The 21025-nt window shown below is 36.2% G+C and overlaps 1 protein-coding gene across 3 annotated transcripts; it reads left to right on the forward strand.

Moving 5' to 3' along the window:
* Positions 1-1233: 1233 nt before the first annotated feature.
* Positions 1234-17869, forward strand: esr2a (estrogen receptor 2a). Of its 3 annotated transcripts, none has more exons than XM_047801873.1 (10): positions 1234-1463; positions 5221-5881; positions 6431-6597; positions 7209-7325; positions 8929-9249; positions 10771-10909; positions 13004-13137; positions 13664-13847; positions 14314-14537; positions 15835-17869. In XM_047801873.1, exons 2-10 carry the CDS (start codon positions 5481-5483, stop codon positions 15924-15926), a joined length of 1779 nt encoding a protein of 592 aa, XP_047657829.1. In that variant the 5' UTR covers positions 1234-1463; positions 5221-5480; the 3' UTR covers positions 15927-17869. The 3 variants fall into 3 exon arrangements, with proteins under 3 accessions (XP_047657829.1, XP_027005384.1, XP_047657830.1); XM_027149583.2 differs by having other exon boundaries at positions 1236-1463; positions 15772-17869; XM_047801874.1 differs by lacking the exon at positions 1234-1463 and adding an exon at positions 3560-4105.
* The last annotated feature ends 3156 nt before the right edge of the window (positions 17870-21025 follow it).

The raw sequence follows: 21025 nt of genomic DNA on the forward strand, positions 1-21025 counted from the left end.
AGAAAGCATGGTAACATATACTAAATTTGGTCAAACTGCGTTGTCAAAATGTAACAGAACCTGTGATTTGACATTATAATGAACAGCTTATCCTGCCTTGATGCCCTATGACGCCTGAGATAGGCACAGGCTCCCCGTGACCCGAGAAGTTCGGATAAGCGGTAGAAAATGAAAAATGAATGAATGAACAGCTTTTGATCTGGACCATTAAAAAAAAGACTGTTCCTAACAATGTGCAATGAAATGTTTACCTAAGGTGAGACTAACATTATATTTAAATTTAGTGATAAATAACCGGGACACTTAGACGATGATCTACTGTTGGTGTGTGTGTGTGTGTGTGTGTGTGTGTGTGTGTGTGTGTGTGTGTGTGTGTGTGTGTGTGTGTGTGTGTGTGTGTGTGTGTGTGTGTTTGCTTAGTGCCCTGGAAAAGATACCAGTCTAATATATTTTGCTTTGTGTGGATCACTGACCAGGGTAAAGCAGTTCCTTGAAGTTGAACAAATTAGTATCATCCAAATTCGAAATAAAATTAGTTTTTGTGTCTCCTCTCTTCTGAAAAGACTTTCGTCTACATTTTGAAGAGTGGCTAAAGGTACTTGGTCACTGAGACACAGGTGTTTTGGTGATGTTTGGCATTATATTGGATTAGGAAGCATGGGGCAGAGACATCACTCCAGTTCATCATGTTGGTCATCAGTTCATCAGACATCAGTTGTCATGCTAGAACATCTTTCAGTCTTCATTAAATTAAGGAAATTCTTATGATTCTGAAACAAAGACATCCTAGACAATTGTTTGCTTCTGTGTGGCAAAATATGGGTGTGATGGTTTCAACTATCATTAAAATATCCCTCCCTAATATCCCAGAAATATCAGAATATCTGATGCTTAATGAAAGTACAGAACTAACAAATCAATATGTGTAATTTGTGTTTGTAATGCAGACTGTAATGGTGTCCAAATTCCTGTCAGATTCCCACAGCCTGTAAGACTGAATGTAAGGCTCAAATCAGTCACAGTGGAACAATTCGTAAATATTTCTTATGATATACAAATCTCTCTCTCCCTCTTTTATTTGTAATTTATCGTTTATTTGTTTGTTTCCTGACTCCCCTACGGCTGATGCTAACTGAGGAGCAAAATGTTTATCGTCAGTTAATCGTTGACATGGAAGCTTGAAGCTTGAAGCTGATTGGATAAAAGGCTACGGTTGATGACGTGAGCGCCGGTCAGATAAGTATGCGCGTGTAATGTGTGCACGCGCGAGTTGGCTGAGAGCAGCACCGAACAGCACTCAACTCAATAAAGTATCTAGACCCTGAAGCACTGAATGTAATGTAGCCATTGACAATGACGCAAGGCGGTAACACGGATAGAAGCAACAAGTCCGTGTTGGGAAAGCATCAGTAACTTCCTATTTAAAGACCGTATTTCGGAGAATCCGGTGCACGAGACTGCAGGTAGGAGGATTATTACCATGCATATGCTTACAAGTTTTAATATTTTTTAATCTTTATGCAAATCTCAGTTAGTATCTGTTTGGAATAGGATTTGGAAGTTCAAGTCTTTAATAATCTGGTGCATGGTTTAATAGTTGCATAATGTTTTTGTGTCATTCTGATGATTGGTGCATGGTAATAAATAAGAATAAAGGATTACTAAGTGTGTGTAATGTGCATAATAAATAAATCAGGTGGGTTGATATTCATTTCAGGTGTAGTGTTTGTGCTGTACATTGGATTACTGGATTTAATAAACAAACTCACAGTGAAATGCTTGCATGCAAACTCTTAAACACCTTGTGTTAGAGCATTATTAATATCACTGCATTTCAGTTGGATTTATGGCAGTTTTTTCCTGTGTTGTTCAGAATATTGAGAATAATCCATTTGCCTTGGAGTCATTTGAGTCACATTTGACTTGGAGTTATTTGAGTCACTTTTGCGAGGTAGCCTGAAGATCAACTGCTTTAGGCCCATCAGGTTTCTAGTAGTCTAGAAGGTAGTCTAACATACCTTCCAGTAATTACTGTATGAATATCCTCCAGTTCAACAGATGTCTTAACCCTAACAGAAAGCTAAAATTATTTTTTTTGGTGTATTATTTTTACCATTCTTACATAAGGAAAGGCCACAATACATTTTTATTTCATTACTTCCATAGACATTTTTAAACAATGTTTATAGACTGTGGCTATTGCTGTATGCCTTGACCATACTGTCCAACACAAGTAACACATTTTAGACATAGTCGTACTTTTGCTAATTGTACAACAACTTAAAAGACTGAGTGAACAGTGTATACTGTATTAACTGTCAGAGTGGTAGTAATATAAAGTGCATCCTAGTGATTCAGTAATTTGATCATTTTAATAGGGGATTTTTCTAAACAGCAGAAAATTGCATGGGAAATACAAATTTGTTTCCAGCCACTGAATGAACCATATGCTTCAGATGCTTTTTGTAGCTGCTTTGAGTTTTAAGTGCAACCTGCATTCTATAATTCGGAATAATGCCAGAGCCTACATCAATGAAAATGTGATAGGGAAGTTGCTAATTTCAGATATAGTGAATTTTGTTTTCATACATTGCTGAGTGGAATAAAGTGATACATCCTGAAACTATACATATAACACACACACACACACACACACACACACACACACACACATTCATATATATATATATATATATATATATATATATATATATATATATATATATATATATATATATATATATATATATATATCCCATGTTTTTGGAGTGTATAAACTTCTCATCAGGCCTGGAAGTGCTGTGGTCCTGGTTCCCAATCCTCCTCTTCAGGGCATGGTTTCCCTCGTTGCCTCTCCCTTATCCTTTTTCCGCCTAGGAGAAGGGAGTGAGGGAAGCTGGAGTGGGGGATTACACCAATGGCCTTGGGTTTTTTGTTTCTGGTATGCACCACTGGCCAGAGTCCTTTCTCTCTCTCTCTCTCTCTCTCTCTCTCTCTCTTTCTCTCTCTCTCTCTCTCTCTCTCTCTCTCTCTCTCTCTCTCAACTTTATCTTGGCCTAAATATAATTTTTGTTCAGTTCTTTTTGTGTCTATATGGTTCATTTGAGTCAGTCGAGTGCTTTTAGTTCTGTTTATGGGTTGTATCTTATGTGTACTGTATGAGAGTTTATGGGGAATGGTAAAATGGTTGCCAATAGCTGTTTTAAACCAGTGGAAAATAAACCCTTGATCATCCTATTTTCACATTTTACATTTATCCCAGCCATAAATAATGCATGGTGCAGCTGACATTCTACACAGGTCCTAAATGCTCACACCATCTATTTCTCTCACAGCGTGTATTGATTTTACTGAAAAGTATAATATTCAAGTAATTGCAAGCAATTTCACTGAAGAAGCAGTGTGTCATATTTACAGTAGCATTGCGTGTCCTCATCTGATCCCGCTTTTAACTTACACAGTACTGTAATCATTCAGGCACAAATGGTTTGTTGTGAAACTGCAGATGCTTTAATTATAGTGTAACCACATATTTAAACTGTAACAATTTTTGCAGGCTCACAAAGACATACAATTTTTAGATTTTATCATGTGTGCTGCATGTCAAGACTCACTTACTTAATACTTTCTTGATGCAGTTATCGGGAAATTCCTTTTAGTGACTATCTCGCTATGCGATTTGTTTAAATATAAAAGTTTCCAGCTGCACTGAATACTAGATGTAATTTGGCCAACTGTGTCTCTGCGCTTTGGTACGGGTTCAAAAGTCTTTGGGACAGACAGTTTAGGTCACTTTTGGTTGAGCTGGTGAAGCCTGTATGTGAAAATTTGCTGTTACGTTGGTTCCAGGATCTCTAAAACTGCTATGTAACAGCACAATGGGGCACTATGTAATTTAATTTTTACTTTATTGAGGCAGTAAAGTGCATCTAGATGCTAGAATTCACAGCACACCATGAGGAATATTGAACACACTTTGAGATATATTTTCAGTTTGTACTCGATTCTAATTATGTTATCTATGTTGACAGAGAAAGCACTGATTATTACTTATTCTGGTTTAATTGGGGGCACTGCTCGAGTCATGTCTCTGAGGAACAGAAAAGTAAGCAAACATGAAGTCCTTGCAATTTTGAGCTAAATTAACAGCCTCACTACCTACATCTGACAGTGTCACGTTATTCTATCATTGCAGACTAGATTCACACAATTTATACAGCTTTTTAAACCTATGCACGAAAAAAGATTAAATAACAAATATAGAAGTTATTAACTTCACTGTTTACTGTCACTTATTAAATAATGTCCAAGCTACAGATTTACTCATGTTTGGTCTCCTGCTCTGGCTTATTATTATGTATTCTGTTTATATGAATAAGTCCTGGTGGGATAAACTGTAGTCTCTGACAAACAACCTGTTCTATAAGCACTATACTGTCAATGGTTCTCATAACTGTTAATAACTGATAAGTTGATAACTGTTTGCTTGGATGTTCGGTTCTTTGTGTCTTTTAGGGGTTTCATTTGTACTGTCTGATCTAAATCTAGTAGTAGTAGTAGTTATAGTAATAATAAAGTGCATGCATGATTAGTCACATCTAACTTTATAGCTTTTACTAGCTATTTATTATAACTAGCAGGAATGCAAAACACAGGTCCTGTGGTCCACATAGACCTGTGATCAATGCGAGACAAAAAGCCAAAAGATAAAATAAGCATGTAGTATATACAGCAGCATTACTTATTCACCTTCCCCCCATTTCCCCACTTTGGAAGATGTTCCAATAATTCTGCTTTCAGATCTTGTTATTTCCAGTCTAAAGATTCTGGCTGCACAGTCATTCATATGTCTCTTAACATATGCTTAAATAGCAAATCAACACTTTTCTACAATTCTACTTTGCACTCTGTTGATATTCAGCTTGATTGTGTTTCTTGTTAAAATAAATTCATGGTGAGGATTTTCCTGTAATTGTATTTGCTTAATATGTGTGCATTAACATTCTGGATATTGTATGGATATAATACAACCATGATACAGATATATGCTAAGATTTTTAATACTATGAATACAGAATACTATGTAACATGTTCTGTTATATTCCGATATAAAAATATTTTTTCTGATATTTTTGTCAGAATTCTCATTTTGAATTAAATAAATTATTATAATTCCTAAGATGTTGTATTCAGCTTATGTAACAATTTCATGCATTGTAGGTGATGTGAAAGATGTCCTGAAGAAAATGCAATAGTCTGCATTGATTCCCAGATAATTACTGCTCATGCAGTTCTGCACTGATGATCTGTTAACTCTGCAACCTGCTCAAAAGCTGTTTTTGCTGAAATTCTACCATCACACAAGTGCAGTTTTTTGGGACCTTCATCTCTACTATAATGGTGCATAATGGCTGACTTTGCTCCTTGACTCCAGCTTTCTGAAGGCTTGATTATTTAATAACATTTAAAAACACTTAGAAATGTCAGAGTCTCCTGAGAGAGACGCCCCACTGCTGCAGCTTCAGGAGGTCAATTCCAGCCGAGCTGGAGGCTACACCCGAATTAATTCCTCCTCCTCCTCGTCCCCAACCATGACAATGGAGAGTCATCCCATCTGCATACCTTCACCCTATGCAGACATTGGGCATGAGTTCTCCACCCTGCCTTTCTATAGCCCCACCCTGCTCAGCTACAGTGGGCCTCCAATTCCTGATTGCCCCTCAGTGCATCAGTCACTCAGCCCCACCATCTTCTGGCCCTCTCAGAGTCACATGGCACCTCTGGCACTGCATCGCCAACAATCACATTGCCAGCAAAACCAGCCGAGCAACGGCACCTGGCAGGAGCTCACATCCCGCAATTACACAGCTAATGAAAACAGGTATGTCTCTTCATCACCATTTAACCCTCTTGTTAAGCAATGCAAGTCAAGGCATCTCTTTAAATTTTAAAAATATTTTTTAATAAATCTCCATATTATCCTGTGTTTGTACAAATTATTAGGAGATTAAAATATTGGACACATAAAACAACTTCCCTTCATTGCTAATCCTCCTGATGACAGGTGTGTGTTTACACAGGTGTGAGTTCAAATCATGTGTCTACCCAGCATTTACTCCGTTTGTAGCATAGATTTAGTAGTAATAAAACGTCTAATATTTTGTTAGTTCTTAACACAAACCATCTGCTTACAATAGAATATATATTTTCAGAGGAAAAAACTCTTTGAGCTTTGAAATTTAGACAAAAGTCTCACAATGTGCACCACCAGTACTTGAATTTAAGGCATGTTGATTCAAAATGCTAACTTCTGGCAAAATCTCTGACAGTACCTTTCAAACCATAAATGATACCTTCAGACCCAAGCTGATTATTTTAGGGATAAAATAGTAATACAGCAGTGTTTAAATTTTTTTTCCCTCTACTCCAGCAAACCTATGGGGAAACGGTCAGTGGATGGTGAGGAAAGCTTCAGTTGTACAGAGAGCAAAACAGACATGCATTATTGTGCTGTCTGCAGTGACTACGCCTCTGGCTACCACTACGGCGTTTGGTCCTGTGAGGGGTGCAAAGCCTTCTTTAAAAGGAGCATCCAAGGTAACAAGTCCTTAAAGGCGTTTTGTAATTGACTGGTCCAGGTATCTGGACTCGCACATTATTACATGCTTTTTTTTAGTTACAGATTTCTCTTTTATTCACTTTGGGTTTGGTATTGTAAAGGTTGGCTAGCTCAAACAAGAAATGTATTTTAAAACTATTAATAGCTAGGTGTTCACAGACAAACACTTAATCTTATTGCCCTAATACACATTTTGACCTTATTCATCCTAATTCATTAAATCAGCCCTCCAGGTCCTAAAAGTAAGGTGGTTTCCAGCCTCAAGGGCTTCAGGAGCACAGCACAATGTTCCCCCTTAAGAGTTTAATTGGAAGCCATCCTATTCTGTTTTTTGTTTGTTTTCAAATCTGTTCTCTCTGTGGACTCTCACTAAAGCCAGTCACAGACTGTGACCATCAACATTGATATTTAGTGGTTTATTTGAGATGGCTTCCATCAGTTTTCATCTGTTGGTTCAATTGTCACATTCACAGACTTTATCAGTAAGGAACATAAGCCTTGCTTTTCTTGTGAATTTCACTTATTGTGAATTCACTGAGTACGTAAGCTATGAACACAACTGCTCACATGTGTCCTGTCTCTTGATTAGGACATAACGACTACATCTGTCCAGCAACCAACCAATGCACCATTGATAAGAACCGGCGCAAGAGCTGCCAGGCCTGTCGACTTCGCAAGTGTTATGAAGTGGGCATGATGAAATGTGGTAAATGTTGATTTGAATTTCACGCTTTCATTCTTTTTTTTTTAAATTGTCTCATATGATGCTAAATCCTAGCATGCTTTGCCAAGTTTTAATATGGACTTTGTTTTATACCCTTGGTTTGGACTTTGTCAGTCATCATGTCATGCTGTGTTATTATGGAGTAATCTGATAACTAGTGGTATGGTAATATCATTTACACACACACACACACACACACACACACACACACACACACGCACGCACACACACACACACACACGCACGCACGCACACAGAGAGAGTTTAGCATTTTCTTGTCTTATATTTTTTTTCTGTTTTTCTTTGTGTCTGGACAGAACATACTGTATCATAAACATGCAGTCAGAGGTCAATATTTGAACAGACTTTCTCATGACTAAAAAAATAATAAATTAGCTCATTAGTGCCACTGAAAATTGCAATTTGTTTTTCTATAGAGATAAATTTGCTGCTTAGCTGAAGGACAATGACATTTTCTGCCAGGATTAATTTTTACTAGGGTTGCAAAATTCCAGGAATTTTCAAGGCTGGAAACTTTCCATGGGAATTAACGGGAATATATGGGAATTAACGGGAATATTGTGCATGTCTGCTTATGACCAAACAAAATGTTTATTTATGTTTGTATATGATATAGTTTATATAAATTTCCCTATATTTCCAAATAATTTAATTAATTCCCATAAATTCCTGTAAAGTTTCCAATATCGAATATTTCCAAAATTCTCCAGATTAAGTTCCCGTGGAAAGTTTGCGGAAATTTACCGGAAACTTTCTGCCCTTTTACAACCCTAATTTTTACTCATTTAAATGAAGCCTGTACATGTGTCACCTAAGGCACTGACATCAATATAAAATTCTCATGTTTGAAATCATTATTAATTCTAAAGGCTGTTTTTCTTTAGTCCTTTAAGAGCCTCGTTTTTTTCTGTTGCTTAGTAAGTATTTACTGTGGGTAAAGTCAAGAGAGCACAATTTATTTACAAAAGCTTTTTATCATTTCTTGAATTAGTCACTATCCAGCCTGTGCTTAATTTCTAATGTAAGAAATTAAGCTACATAAAAAAGATTTGCTAGTAACATACTAGCTCATTGGCTCTTTTCTTTCAGTTACATGTTTAAAACAATTACATGTTTTTAAAATTACCTATTAAATTTTTCCTTATTTATATACTTTCCCCATATGTATTTTCATAATATTCACTGCTAATAGTATCATATTTGCTAAAATCTAATATTGAAAATGCAAACTCGTCGGCTGACATTCTGAGGCAATCACAGCTCGGACTTTATTAATATATTAATTATTAATAAACAGATAAATTGTTTCAGGGCAAGCTTTTCTTATAATGTTTACATTCACAACACAATCTGTTAACGCTCTATTAAATGACGCAGGTCATTTGAAAGTAGCTTCACTTTGGTGGAGGTTTATTTTACCTTGAAATTATTGTTAGTGGGATTAATTGATTATAGGGCTTCCAATATGGTTGCTCAGAACAAAACAACAAATGTTCAGAAAAAAAAATGTATCCTGTCCTGTGGTGTTAGTAAAAAAGTAAAAAGCTAATCATGTCTTATGTAGGTATGCGTCGGGATCGTGGCAGCTATAATCGTGGAGGCTCACAGCAGAGGAGAGTGGCACGATCTCCTGCCAGGGCTTTAGCCAGCAGTCAGAGACAACCAGAGCGGAAATCAGCCCCAGTGAACAGGGTAAAGGAAGTTTTTAATGCTGCACTGAGCCCAGAGGAACTGATAGCTCGCATCATGGAAGCAGAGCCACCAGAAATCTATCTTATGAACGATATGAAAAAGCCATTTACTGAGGCCAATGTCATGATGTCACTCACCAACTTGGCTGACAAAGAGCTTGTCCACATGATCAGCTGGGCCAAGAAGATCCCAGGTGTGTCTCAGTGTTTGTGTGAAATGTTTATGTGACAATGAAACGCATATTTGTATTACTGTATTACAAAAAACATCAGTTTCCTTTTTTCCTTTTTAGTTCATTACCTGACTTGTATGACAGCCACATACTGTAATATTATAGATTTCTGTTAAATAAATAGTGCTTGTCTGTGTGAGGAATCCTATTATTGCTGATTTGTAAATTGAAAAGCATCTCAGCAGGCAGTAAAACAGTGTACACCTTTTTCTCTACAGCAATCCAGCTGTTTCTTCCTCCCTCGGTTCAGGTCCATTAAAGCTCAGAAACAAAGCAACTGAATTGACCATATTCTATCATTTTCTAAGGTTTTCTTTTTTCCCTCACAAATTTCCCAGCAGGTGATTTTCTTTGATTAAATGCTATCTTTATTGTATCTCTACACCTTGCCAGTTCTGCTCAGCTCCAGTGCACTTATATTTTGCTGCAGTGGAGGTGGGTTTTTTTTTAGGGCTGGGTGCCATTTGAGGAACCAGTAGGTGTGATGATTTATTGTGTGAGGTGCCATTGTTATTGCTTGGTCTCATTGTGCCGCATTTAGTTTTGCTATAATCATTGTGCTAAAGCTGAAGTGTGAATCTGGAGCAGAGGATTGTTAGTTACATCTTGGTAGTTAATTATATCAACATTATGATATACAGTATGCTTATTATGGTGTGTTAGGAGAACATTCTAGTCTTCTTAGCATTATAGTATTTATATAATAGAAATTCTACAACACTGAATATAATAATATCTACTTTCACTTTTCGGCATGCCATATACTCAGATCAAATTTAAATGCATTATACTCACATAAAAAATTTAACATTATACTCCGTTAAAGGGGCAATACATTATTTTTTTTATTTATTGCTTACCATTAAACCAGAGGTTCTGTAGAAACAAAAAAGCAATAGATCAATCAGAGGCCTTATTATATTATGGTCACTCAAAATATCCTCCTGTCAGTATCAAATCATGGGGTGGATCTTCTTGAGCTTGGGGGAGAAGTTCAAATGTAAAAACCACCTAACTGTTAAAGAACAATTTTGAAAAGTTAAAGACAAATCTTAGCTAATGCACCTTTGTTGTGTACTTTTTCGGTTTGTGCTTTATGCAGGCGCGGCTTTTGCTTAATTAATGGTGCTTGCAAAGCAACATTCTTGTTATTGTGCCGGACAAAACTTAGGCACGTAACTTGTCCCGCAGCTTTTGTCCTAGACCCATGAATGAGGTGTCAAATCGACCGGCTCATTGAGGACAGGTGCGCTATGACTTTTATAAGCGATCGGAATTCCAGAATTCCCAGTACGGAAGCTCAAATTGGCTTTTTTTCTCCCATAGACTTCCATTATACATTTTGGAGGTTTATAACTCGGACATGGACATGTCATATATCAACACACTCAGCCCAATGAGGGGAACTGATGTCACGTGCAAGCATCATTCACATTTTCTTCAGGAAATGTACATTCTAGTTATTAAAATTATTGTCTGCAGGTTTTGTGGAGCTCAGCCTTTTCAACCAGGTGCACCTGTTGGAGTGTTGCTGGTTAGAGGTCCTGATGTTGGGGCTGATGTGGAGGTCTGTTAATCATCCTGGAAAGCTTATCTTCTCCCCAGATCTTATCTTAAGCAGGTACAGTTATTCATGCACCGAAATTTACATTTATATCCATCTGTTAAAAATTTGCTGCATGATACAAGAGCTGGTCTAGCTTTTTCTATAGCCAATCATTTACTGTCAGACAGTAAACCCTATTCTCCTGGATTAAAATCAATATTTATCTGGTTGTCAAACAGTGACATGGTTGAAGGTCATAGCAAAGGCAGGTCACAGGCAGTGGGTGAAACAGTTCACACACACCGATAGACACACACACATATAAACATTCATGCCAGATACACACACACATAAACACACAAACATTCATGCCTGCACACAGATACACACACAAACATGCATTCCTACACACACAAACACACAAACATTCATGCCTGCACACAGATACACACACACACAGGTACACACACAAACATACATTCCTGCACACACAGATACACACACAAACATACATGCCTGCACACGCATACACTCATATACATGTACACACGCCTGCACACACACACACACACACACACACACATATATATATATATATATATATATATATATATATATATATATATATATATATATATATATATATATATATATAAAAATAAATATATATATATATATATATATATATATATATATATATATATATATATATATATATATATATATATATAAATAAACACTCAAACATTCATGCCTGCACACACATACACACACACAAACATCGCAAACATGCATGCCTGCACACACATATAAACACACACATAAACACACAAACATACATGACAGCACACACACACACAAACATACATGCATGCACACATATACACACAAAATCATGCACACACGTACATAAACACAAACAAAAATGCATGCACACACATACAGTATATATACACTTACACACAAACACACAAGCACACTGTACATGCATGCACACACATATACAAAAACATGCACACACAAACACATAAATACACAAACATACATGCATTTACAATACACATATACACACACATTACCACACAAACATACAGTACATGCTTACACACACACACACAAACACATACATATCCATGCAGATGTGCGCACACACACACACACACACACACACTCTCAGACACACATTTTCACAGTATTACATGGGTGTTTAATACTCATGTGTTTACTTGATGAGAAATGAGAAATCAAAAAACAACAGACAACAGTCTTTCAACTCAATAAGTTTACAATTAATAAGCTTAATTGCATCTAAATTGAGTTCTGCTCTATTGAATTCTATGAATGTGAACAGAATGTCCTGTGAGTCATGTCTTGTTGTTACAGGGTAAAGTCTTTATTTTTCAGTCTTTGGACAGAAGGGTTTTTTTTACATAGAGCCTCCTAGAGTAATATGAGTTTATGGTATTCTGTGCCCTGCTCTAGTCGTTTTTTGCCTGGTTATTTAGAGTCCTGAGGTTATTCAGTTCTTCATCCTACAGTCACACACTAGCTTTCATTATGTTTTGTTTGATTCACTCTGTAAACAAACTAAGCTTAACAAGGTATGATTCTAATACTCAGAAAAATAAAATCTGGTCAAATCCAGTCTAATATAGCAGATAATTTTTAATGGTTGTGCCCTTAATTACAAGACTTACTTCTGAATAAATATCACTAGATGATTTAAAAAAGATTTTATCAATAATTTGAAGAAGCTGCATTATGGTAGGATATAAAGGCACAAAACTGTGCTTCCAAGCAAAAATGCCAAAAGAAGAAATCTTAATTCATCACAAATACTGTATATTAAAGTGTGTCTTAAAAATATATATATATTCTCAACAGCTAGTGGGAAAGTTGGTGGTCAGTGGTCATTCTTCATTTTTCCAGCTATATCTCTTTATATATAATATGTGATCTTCTTTTAAAATGTTCTTTTAACATTCAAATCACAAATCATTTTTATGTATAAATAGTTTGTGGTGTAATTCAATAAAGCTTTTTAGGACAATTTATTTGAGACCTAGGCTTTTGTTTCTATGATGTTCAGTTCATTAACTTTCACAGATCAACAAATATCAAAATTAATCAGAATCACAGCCTTATTTGGAAGCTTATGTTGTTTCACAGGGACGAGAGCAGCTGCGTGCAGGGCTTTGTGGAAATCTTTGACATGTTGCTGGCTGCCACGTCCCGATTCAGAGAGCTGAAGTTACAGAGAGAGGAGTATGTCTGTCTCAAGGCCATGATCCTCCTTAACTCTAGTAAGTCTTCTTGTGTGAAAGCTGCTATGCACTCTTAAATACACATCTATTTGCAATTTCCCCTAAGGATTTGGTTGTTTGTTTGTGTGTGTGTTTCTTATTTTGGTGTGTGTTTGAGTTTGCACACATTGTATTTTTAAATCTGGCACTCTTTCATGCCCCTACAATAAAGCAAAGTTCATTGTGTTTTTCTACCCTGATGGGAGTGTTGGTAAGGTTTATTAAGAGTATTGCTTACACTATAAATGTCTAAAAGGAACAAAATACTTATTTTGGGGAGTCATGCTTTCTTTCAGCACATATATCCATTTCATTTAAAACTGCACTATTAATGAGTGCTGGTGTAGTATTAAGTCTGTCAGCAGGTCTGTATATTTCTTTTCTATAAATTTTGGTTTGTCTCCTTCTCTTACCAGAAGATCAATTGCAATTCACCCAACAAAAAGCCTTAACATCTGTTCAGAATCAATAGTTTAGCTTTTGTGACTTGTGAAGTAATGTGCTGGGTGACTGTGTGCTATTGCAGACATGTGTCTGAGTTCAGCTGAGGCAGATGATGAACCTCAGAGCAGGACCAAACTAATGCAGATGCTGGACTCTGTGACGGATGCTCTGGTCTGGGCCATCTCGAAGATGGGCTTGAACTTTCAGCAGCGCTCTACACGTCTGGCTCACCTGCTCATGCTGCTCTCACACATACGTCATGTCAGGTAAAGAGTATCTAAATGGTGTATGAGTAATGCATAAACTGTCTGTGAAATCACTGATTAGTTATAATATTATTAATATTATGGAACATTATAATTAAACTGTTTGGTTTTTATTGTAATGAATTTGCTTCGTTGACCAGCAATCATTTACAGATGAATAAATAAAATTCAATTAAATTAAAAAAATATATATATTTTTATATATATATATATATATATATATATATATATATATATATATGTATACATGTGTGTGTGTGTGTGTGTGTATGTATATATATGTATGTATATATATATATATATATATATATATATATATATATATATATATCACACAAATTAATTAAGCTCCTTCAGTTGTCTGTTTTTTATGTTCTTTATTGTCTTCTACTGAGGTCTTCAGTATCTTTAATTGATCTGTTTAATCAATCAATCAATCAGTTAATTAATTAATCTCTTGATGCAGTAATAAAGGTATGGACCATCTGCACTGCATGAAGATAAAGAAGGTTGTGCCTCTGTATGACCTGCTCCTGGAGATGCTCGATGCCCACATCATGCACAGCTCACGTCTGCCCCACTCCACTGTGGCCATTGTGCACGAGGAGCACTCTGATGCACCAGAAACCTACAGCTCTCAGCAGTGGGCACAGTCGGTCATGGAGGGGCCTGTGGAGCTCAGACAAAATGGTAAAGCCAAATTCTTCTAACTGGTTTTCCCAGACACACATTTTTGGGCAAACACAACCTTTACTACATTATAAGCTGTAATGGCTTAATAAAATAAGGACTTTTAATAAAACATGAAAATTTCTCAGAAAAAAAGGAATATGTGTTTGGATAGATTTATGACATTTTAAATATACCTCATGATACGTTTACATTACGTATAGTTTTTCATTAAAATGTGACTTCTAGACTAAATCATCTGGAGTGAACATGATCAATTCATGCAGTATGAATGTAAAACAACTGAGGGTGTTGGCATTATACGCAGTTTTAACAGTTTCAGTAGTTTTAACAGTAGTTTTAACAGTTTCAGCTATGTGGTAGAATAATGCAGTGGTAATGTCACAGCTACAGAATGCCAGGGACGTGGGTTTGAACCTCAGTTTGGGTACAAGCTCAGTGTTCAGTTCTATTCAGGGCCTTGAAAATGCATGATCAAATCATGTGGAAGGTGCAAAAACAAACCGTTCTAACTGTGCTATCATGTGGAACCGAAGTGCACATTTGAATTAAATACATTTAATGAGGCAAACAGAACCGTCCCTCTTAGATGGCCTCATCCATTATATAGCATTTGTGTGTTTCCTGAGATCCATCGCTTTTAAATCTGAAATTGTCAATATATCACAAAAAATAAAGTAGGCTAAAATGGTTTTGTCAAAACCCCTTATGAGGAAAAATAAAACAAGGTCCATGTCGTTGCCCTGTATGGCACAACCGGGGCCCCACCCTGGAGCCGGGCCTGGGGTTGGGGCTTGCATGCAAGCGCCCGGTGGCCGTGTCTTACCCCACGGGGCCCGGCCGTGCTCAGCCCGAAGGAGCGATGTGGGGCCGATCTCCTGTGGGCCCACCACCTGCAGGAGGAACCGTAAGGGGCTGGTGCAATGTGGACACGGAATCTGGCTCTAGGGACATGGAATGTCAACTCGCTGGGGGCGAAGGAGCCTGAGTTGGTGCGGGAGGTTGAGAGATACCGACTAGAGATAGTTTGGCATTGTGATTGCACAAGTCTGTAATGATCACTACAAAATTTGTCTGTATTTTCTGCAGTGCACACTACACATAAATATAGCTGTGGTGCAACATATTTATGTTTGCCTTTATGATGCAGTCTTGTTTTATTTAATGCTGATATATATTTATATATTTTTTTACATTTAATTGAGAAATGAAATGTTTATCATTCTCTTGCTAGTGCTTAAAAGTGACCTAAGCATAGTGAAGACAGACTGAACCAAGATGTTTTTACCCAACGCAGCCATGCATCTCAAGGACATCAATCTGGACCTGGTGACTCAAAGAACTGGACCAAATCCGCTGTATGAAGCCTTAAAATGCATTGATTTTTGAAATTAAGGGTCTTACAGGTAAGCATTCCTAGGAGTCCTACTTGTATTTAGTTGTTTTGCAAAACTCAGTGCATTTATTGTGTTTTTTCTGAGCCTTTTCTTTTTATGCATAAACCGAGCATATGCTTCTTGATACTGTTAAAGGGACAATTTAAAAGACTTTTCCACTGTGACTTTGTTTAAATTGCAGCTTTAATAAAAGTGTGACATGTGTCACTCCTGCACTGTCAAATTTAAAATGACAAACCCCACCCCTACGCCCCTGCCCCAAAGGAATTACCCTCTACTCTAAACACCATTATGTGCCTGTACTAGTTACTGCTTCTGAGTTTTTGTGCACATATATTATGCCTTTTTTTGGTGTTGAAAATGTAATTAATTGGTAAGCCAACAGGGTAACGTCTGCCAAATACACACAAATCGCACAATGAGAAATATTGTGTTACACCAGCTGACAACATGAAACAAAATCATATACACACCGTTTAATATCATATAGGAAACAGAGAGACGCATGACAAATCAAAAGAAAAAAAAACTGTGGCTCTGGTGGCTTGGTTGAAATCCACTTGGCCATGCAGAGAAAAGGGTCACTGCAAATAAATACAATGTTCTCCTGACTGACCACCTTTATCCTAAGATGAAACATTCCTATCCTGATGTGAAGAGTTTTCTCTTCCAGCATGAAAATGCTTTTATTCAAAGGACACATGGTCTCATTGAATGCTTTGATAAGGATAAAAATAATGTAAATCATATGTTTTGGCCTTCACAATCACTAGAGTTTAACCCAGCAGAACATCTGAGAGATTTCGCACAGATGTTAGGCTGCTCTCTGCAACACCATCTTCAAAACAAAGGCCGATTGAAGCTGTTGTAATGTAGCTACTGTAGTATTTTTATCTTTGTTACCCAGTATTTTAGTGAGGTAGTTGATGTTTTTGTCAATTGTCTGTATGTATCATTATGCAAACAAAAACAATTTCAGGACACCTGGATTCATATTTAATAATGATCAACTTTCTTAGCCAAAAAGACAAGTTCAGGTAGCAAGAAAAGAGCTAACCCTGTAACCAATGGTATGATGAATATGGCACTGCCATAGTTTACATAATTACCTTTGCACTTGTATCCGTATATGTAAAGCCAGATTTGTTCTTAGCAGTTTAGCTTGTGGCTTTCCAATACTTGATCGCGGACAGCTCTTAGATCCAAAGCATCCACATTCTACAAACCAACATCAGTCTAGAAAATTGGAAAATTATTTTGAGTGATCCTGCTCCATCATTTTCTGACATTGTGCATCCAAACATTGAGGTCTGTCATGACAATGCAAAGGAAATGACTGCACTTAAATAGAATGTAGATTTTTTTTTATTTTTCAAGTTAAAAGCATCCAGCAATTTTCAAAAGGAAAACAATGGTAATGAATACAGAAAGAACAAACTTTTTATATTCTCTAAAAAAAAATTCTTATATACTAAATTCCCGCTACAGCTTCGGTGCTTTTATCAATAGCAAGAACAGATGCAGAAATGCCTGAAAAAGTGTGACTGCTACAAATGGCAATTGTTAATAGGATTAAGTAATGTTACTGCCGTTGCTTTAGAGGGCTGTAAATTTCATTATATGAGTCTATAATGACATGCCACAATGTTAAATCCGCTTCAATTTACTGCATTATTTTGTAGCCAAGCAGATTTCTATTTAACTGAACTGGAGACATGATTATGTAAACTGTTACAGGTTAAGATACCAGATGTGTATCCTTATAGGACCCAAATGAATGATTTTTTTTTTATTTTCATGATAGTGTTTGTAATAATTTTTATTGGTTTCTATTTGTTCAATATTGTACTTCGGCAGTAAATAGTGGTGTTACAATGTTAGTAGCATCGGTGCTGCTATGTATCAGTGACAAATCTTGTTATAAACCATTCATGAAGAGGATTTTGTTTGCATTATTTTAAACAGTGTGTGTGTGTGTGTGTGTGTGTGTGTGTGTGTGTGTGTGTGTGTGTGTGTGTGTGTGTGTGTGTGTGTGTGTGTGTGTGTGTGTGTGTGTATTATTGAGGCCATTCATGAAATAATACAAAGACAAAAAAAAAAAAAAAACACACAAATTTAGTCACTTGACAATGACATTTTGCATACATCAGTTTATACTCTGTTTTGGTATATCATTAATTTGTGTTATATTAATAATAATCATGTGATAATATTTTGCAGTCAGTTGCCCATTCACTTGTAGGGTTCCAATTATTCTGAGTTGACTACAGATTACATAATAATGGTACTAATTGGCATACAAGATTTCCCATCACATTTTGGTTGCACAATGAAATATTTATTACTAAATATGAGGAAAAAACAAGAAGCTCGGAAGTTCAAGAAATAAATTGCAGTACACACGAATAAGTTAGATGCTCTTAATGATCACCATGTCAATTTATGCTTGGAGAAAAATACTGGCTCCCAAAAATGATTACTAAGCAAAATACACACAAATGAGAAATTTGGATATGTAAAAAAAATTAATAATAATAATAATCAAAATGATGCATATAAAATATTCAATTATTCTCCCTTCAGTGAAACTCAAAAAATAAAGTGGAAGCCAGTATATCAGTGCATCAGTGAGGCTTTGTTAGGATGATTTATGTACTTAAACTTCCCACAGTCACAATAGTAAAAGAACACAGAAGCTTTTCTTAGTGAACAAATAGAATAAATTCAATATTATAAATATACTTATTAAAAACATTTATCCACTTCTGGAAACCCGAGTCCTTCTAGAGTTTGCATGTCACATTTGGAAGCAGATTAGTTGGTCAGTATTTGTGTGTATCTTAGATGGAGTACCGCTAAAGTCTTCTTTTAACAGTGGTACCAGGCACACGAGAACCAGCAGCAGGAGAAAGAGGAGGTAGAGCAGGAAGGCAGCTCTCAGAAAACCATAGAAGAAAGACTTCAGAAAGAATGAATCACTGTTCTGCCTCCTGGAACAAAACGAATCCCATTTTTGTCCTCTTGACAATCAGTAGGCATGGAGACGGACTACAACTTATACTGTGCAGTACTGTAATATAATATACTATACCTTCAATGGAAATATGCCTATAGTATCTGCTATACTGTAGTAAATTATTTTCTTTTTTAGATGAATCTATTTTACTATACAATATCAATCTTTAAAAAAATTCACCGATCTCCAATTTTAACCAAATTTGTACCATGCCATTGGGATGTCAAGATGAAAACAGTAGTCTAATTAGATATGTCTAAAATTGAGATATAGTCAAACACAGCACTTAAAAATAGCATAGCACTGTATTTGTTCTGTTATAGTTTACTATATCTCAATTTCATGGATTGATTCAATAGGACAAAATTAACACTCCTGAAGGTCTGAGACAGTTCAATTTTTCACCCTACAAAATAGTAAGGGGTTAGACTTTGTGTTTTTGTGTTGAAAAATCAGCATTCTAAGATTTTAACCAAGAGACGAACACAGTACAGCAATTAGATTTATTTTAAAATGCTCCAGATTTGACGTATAGTAAACCTACAGTAAAATATAGTATAGTATAGCAAAGCTCTATACTGTTGTAATGCAGGCTGTATCAATCTGTTCTACTGTATTATACTATATACTGTCTAATTTACCTGCCATTCCATATAATACTGTCTTATACAGTACCATACAGTACTATTTATACTATATTACTTTATTTAATATATCTGAGCACAACAGTGTAGAATGAAATGAAGTGCACGTCTGTGCTACTCTTTATGCACAATTTGAATTTGAAAGAGCTGTGTACGTTTTTTTTTTTTGTTGTTGTTTTTTTTTTTGGTAAAAGGTTAGACTTTGTGTCTTTGGGGTGAAAAATTAAGCATTCTGATTTTCACCAAATTCACAGGTTGTGTTAGGGCGGTCATGACAAACAAATTAGTGCAATTAGTTTTGTGTTATCATGCTCCAAAATTGAGATATAGTAGGGGAGACCGGGGACAGTTTTAACAGGGGATGGTTGTAACACCTTGAATTCCTCCAATCAGAAACAACCTAGAGTGATGACACTCACTGCGCATATGCTCAGAGAGCCACATTTGTATCTTCCTGACGGAGTTATCTACAAAAGATTGTTTTTGAGGTAAAAAAAAAATTACTTTTCCTTCTGATGTACCTTTTTGGATGCTCTTATAGGATCAAATGTCTATGAATTCAAACAAGTATTATTAGAATAACTATTCAGTATGCTAAAAATATAAATGGCTAACAAGTGTCAAACTAGCAGTCAAGCTAGCTCACATGAGATGACATGCGTTACAACCGTCCCTGTACACTGAGACGGTTGTAACAGTGGAGAGACTGTATTAAAATCAATTTTGCAACCTGTACATACAAAATGTAAATACTTTGTTTCAGCAGTTGACAGATTGAAGTTATATAATATAACAAATCGGTTATTTCAGTAAAAATGGTTTTTGATGTATTGCTAAAAATTGCAAAAGTGTTACAACTGTCCCTGGTCTCCCCTATAACATATTATAGCGTAGCATAGCACTGTATGACATAGTGTACTATATCTCAATTTCAGAGATGGATAAGAAAAAACTAATTTCTTATCTGAGAACATACATTTTTTTACCCCGTTAATGGTAAGGGGGGGGGGACTTTTTTTGGGGGGGGGGGAATTCAGCATTAATCTGCACAACATACTGAGAGTCCATACATTTACAGTAACCATTACATCCATTTAGAAACTGTTTAACAATAGCTTTGTTTTGTCTGCATGTGAACGTGTGTGTGTGTGTGTGTGTGTGTGTGTGTGTGTGTGTGTGTGTGTGTGTTTGTGTGCGCGCGTGCACAGAATTATTGTGGCCATACATGAAATATTACGTTATATTTTGAAATGGATTTAAGTAACAACAACAACAACAACAAAGAATACACTGTTCAGGTAAGGTAGGTTAGTGTGTTTGTGTGTGTGTGTTATTAATCTTTGTATGGCTAATAATTCGGTTGCCCATTCTCTTGTCTATTATGTGTGGTACCAGTTATTCTGGGGTTGACTACAGATTGTCATAAAAGAT

Source organism: Tachysurus fulvidraco, chromosome 16 (assembly GCF_022655615.1).
Source record: "Tachysurus fulvidraco isolate hzauxx_2018 chromosome 16, HZAU_PFXX_2.0, whole genome shotgun sequence".
NCBI lineage: Eukaryota > Metazoa > Chordata > Actinopteri > Siluriformes > Bagridae > Tachysurus > Tachysurus fulvidraco.

Bases quoted from the DNA above. Each gene is read 5' to 3' on its own strand.
- esr2a (XM_047801873.1), top strand. From the start codon at position 5,481: ATGTCAGAGTCTCCTGAGAGAGACGCCCCACTGCTGCAGCTTCAGGAG. The intron at 10,910-13,003 runs GTACAGTTATTC...GTTGTTTCACAG, and splicing joins CCAGATCTTATCTTAAGCAG to GGACGAGAGCAGCTGCGTGC. The intron at 14,538-15,834 runs GTAAAGCCAAAT...TACCCAACGCAG, and splicing joins TGTGGAGCTCAGACAAAATG to CCATGCATCTCAAGGACATC.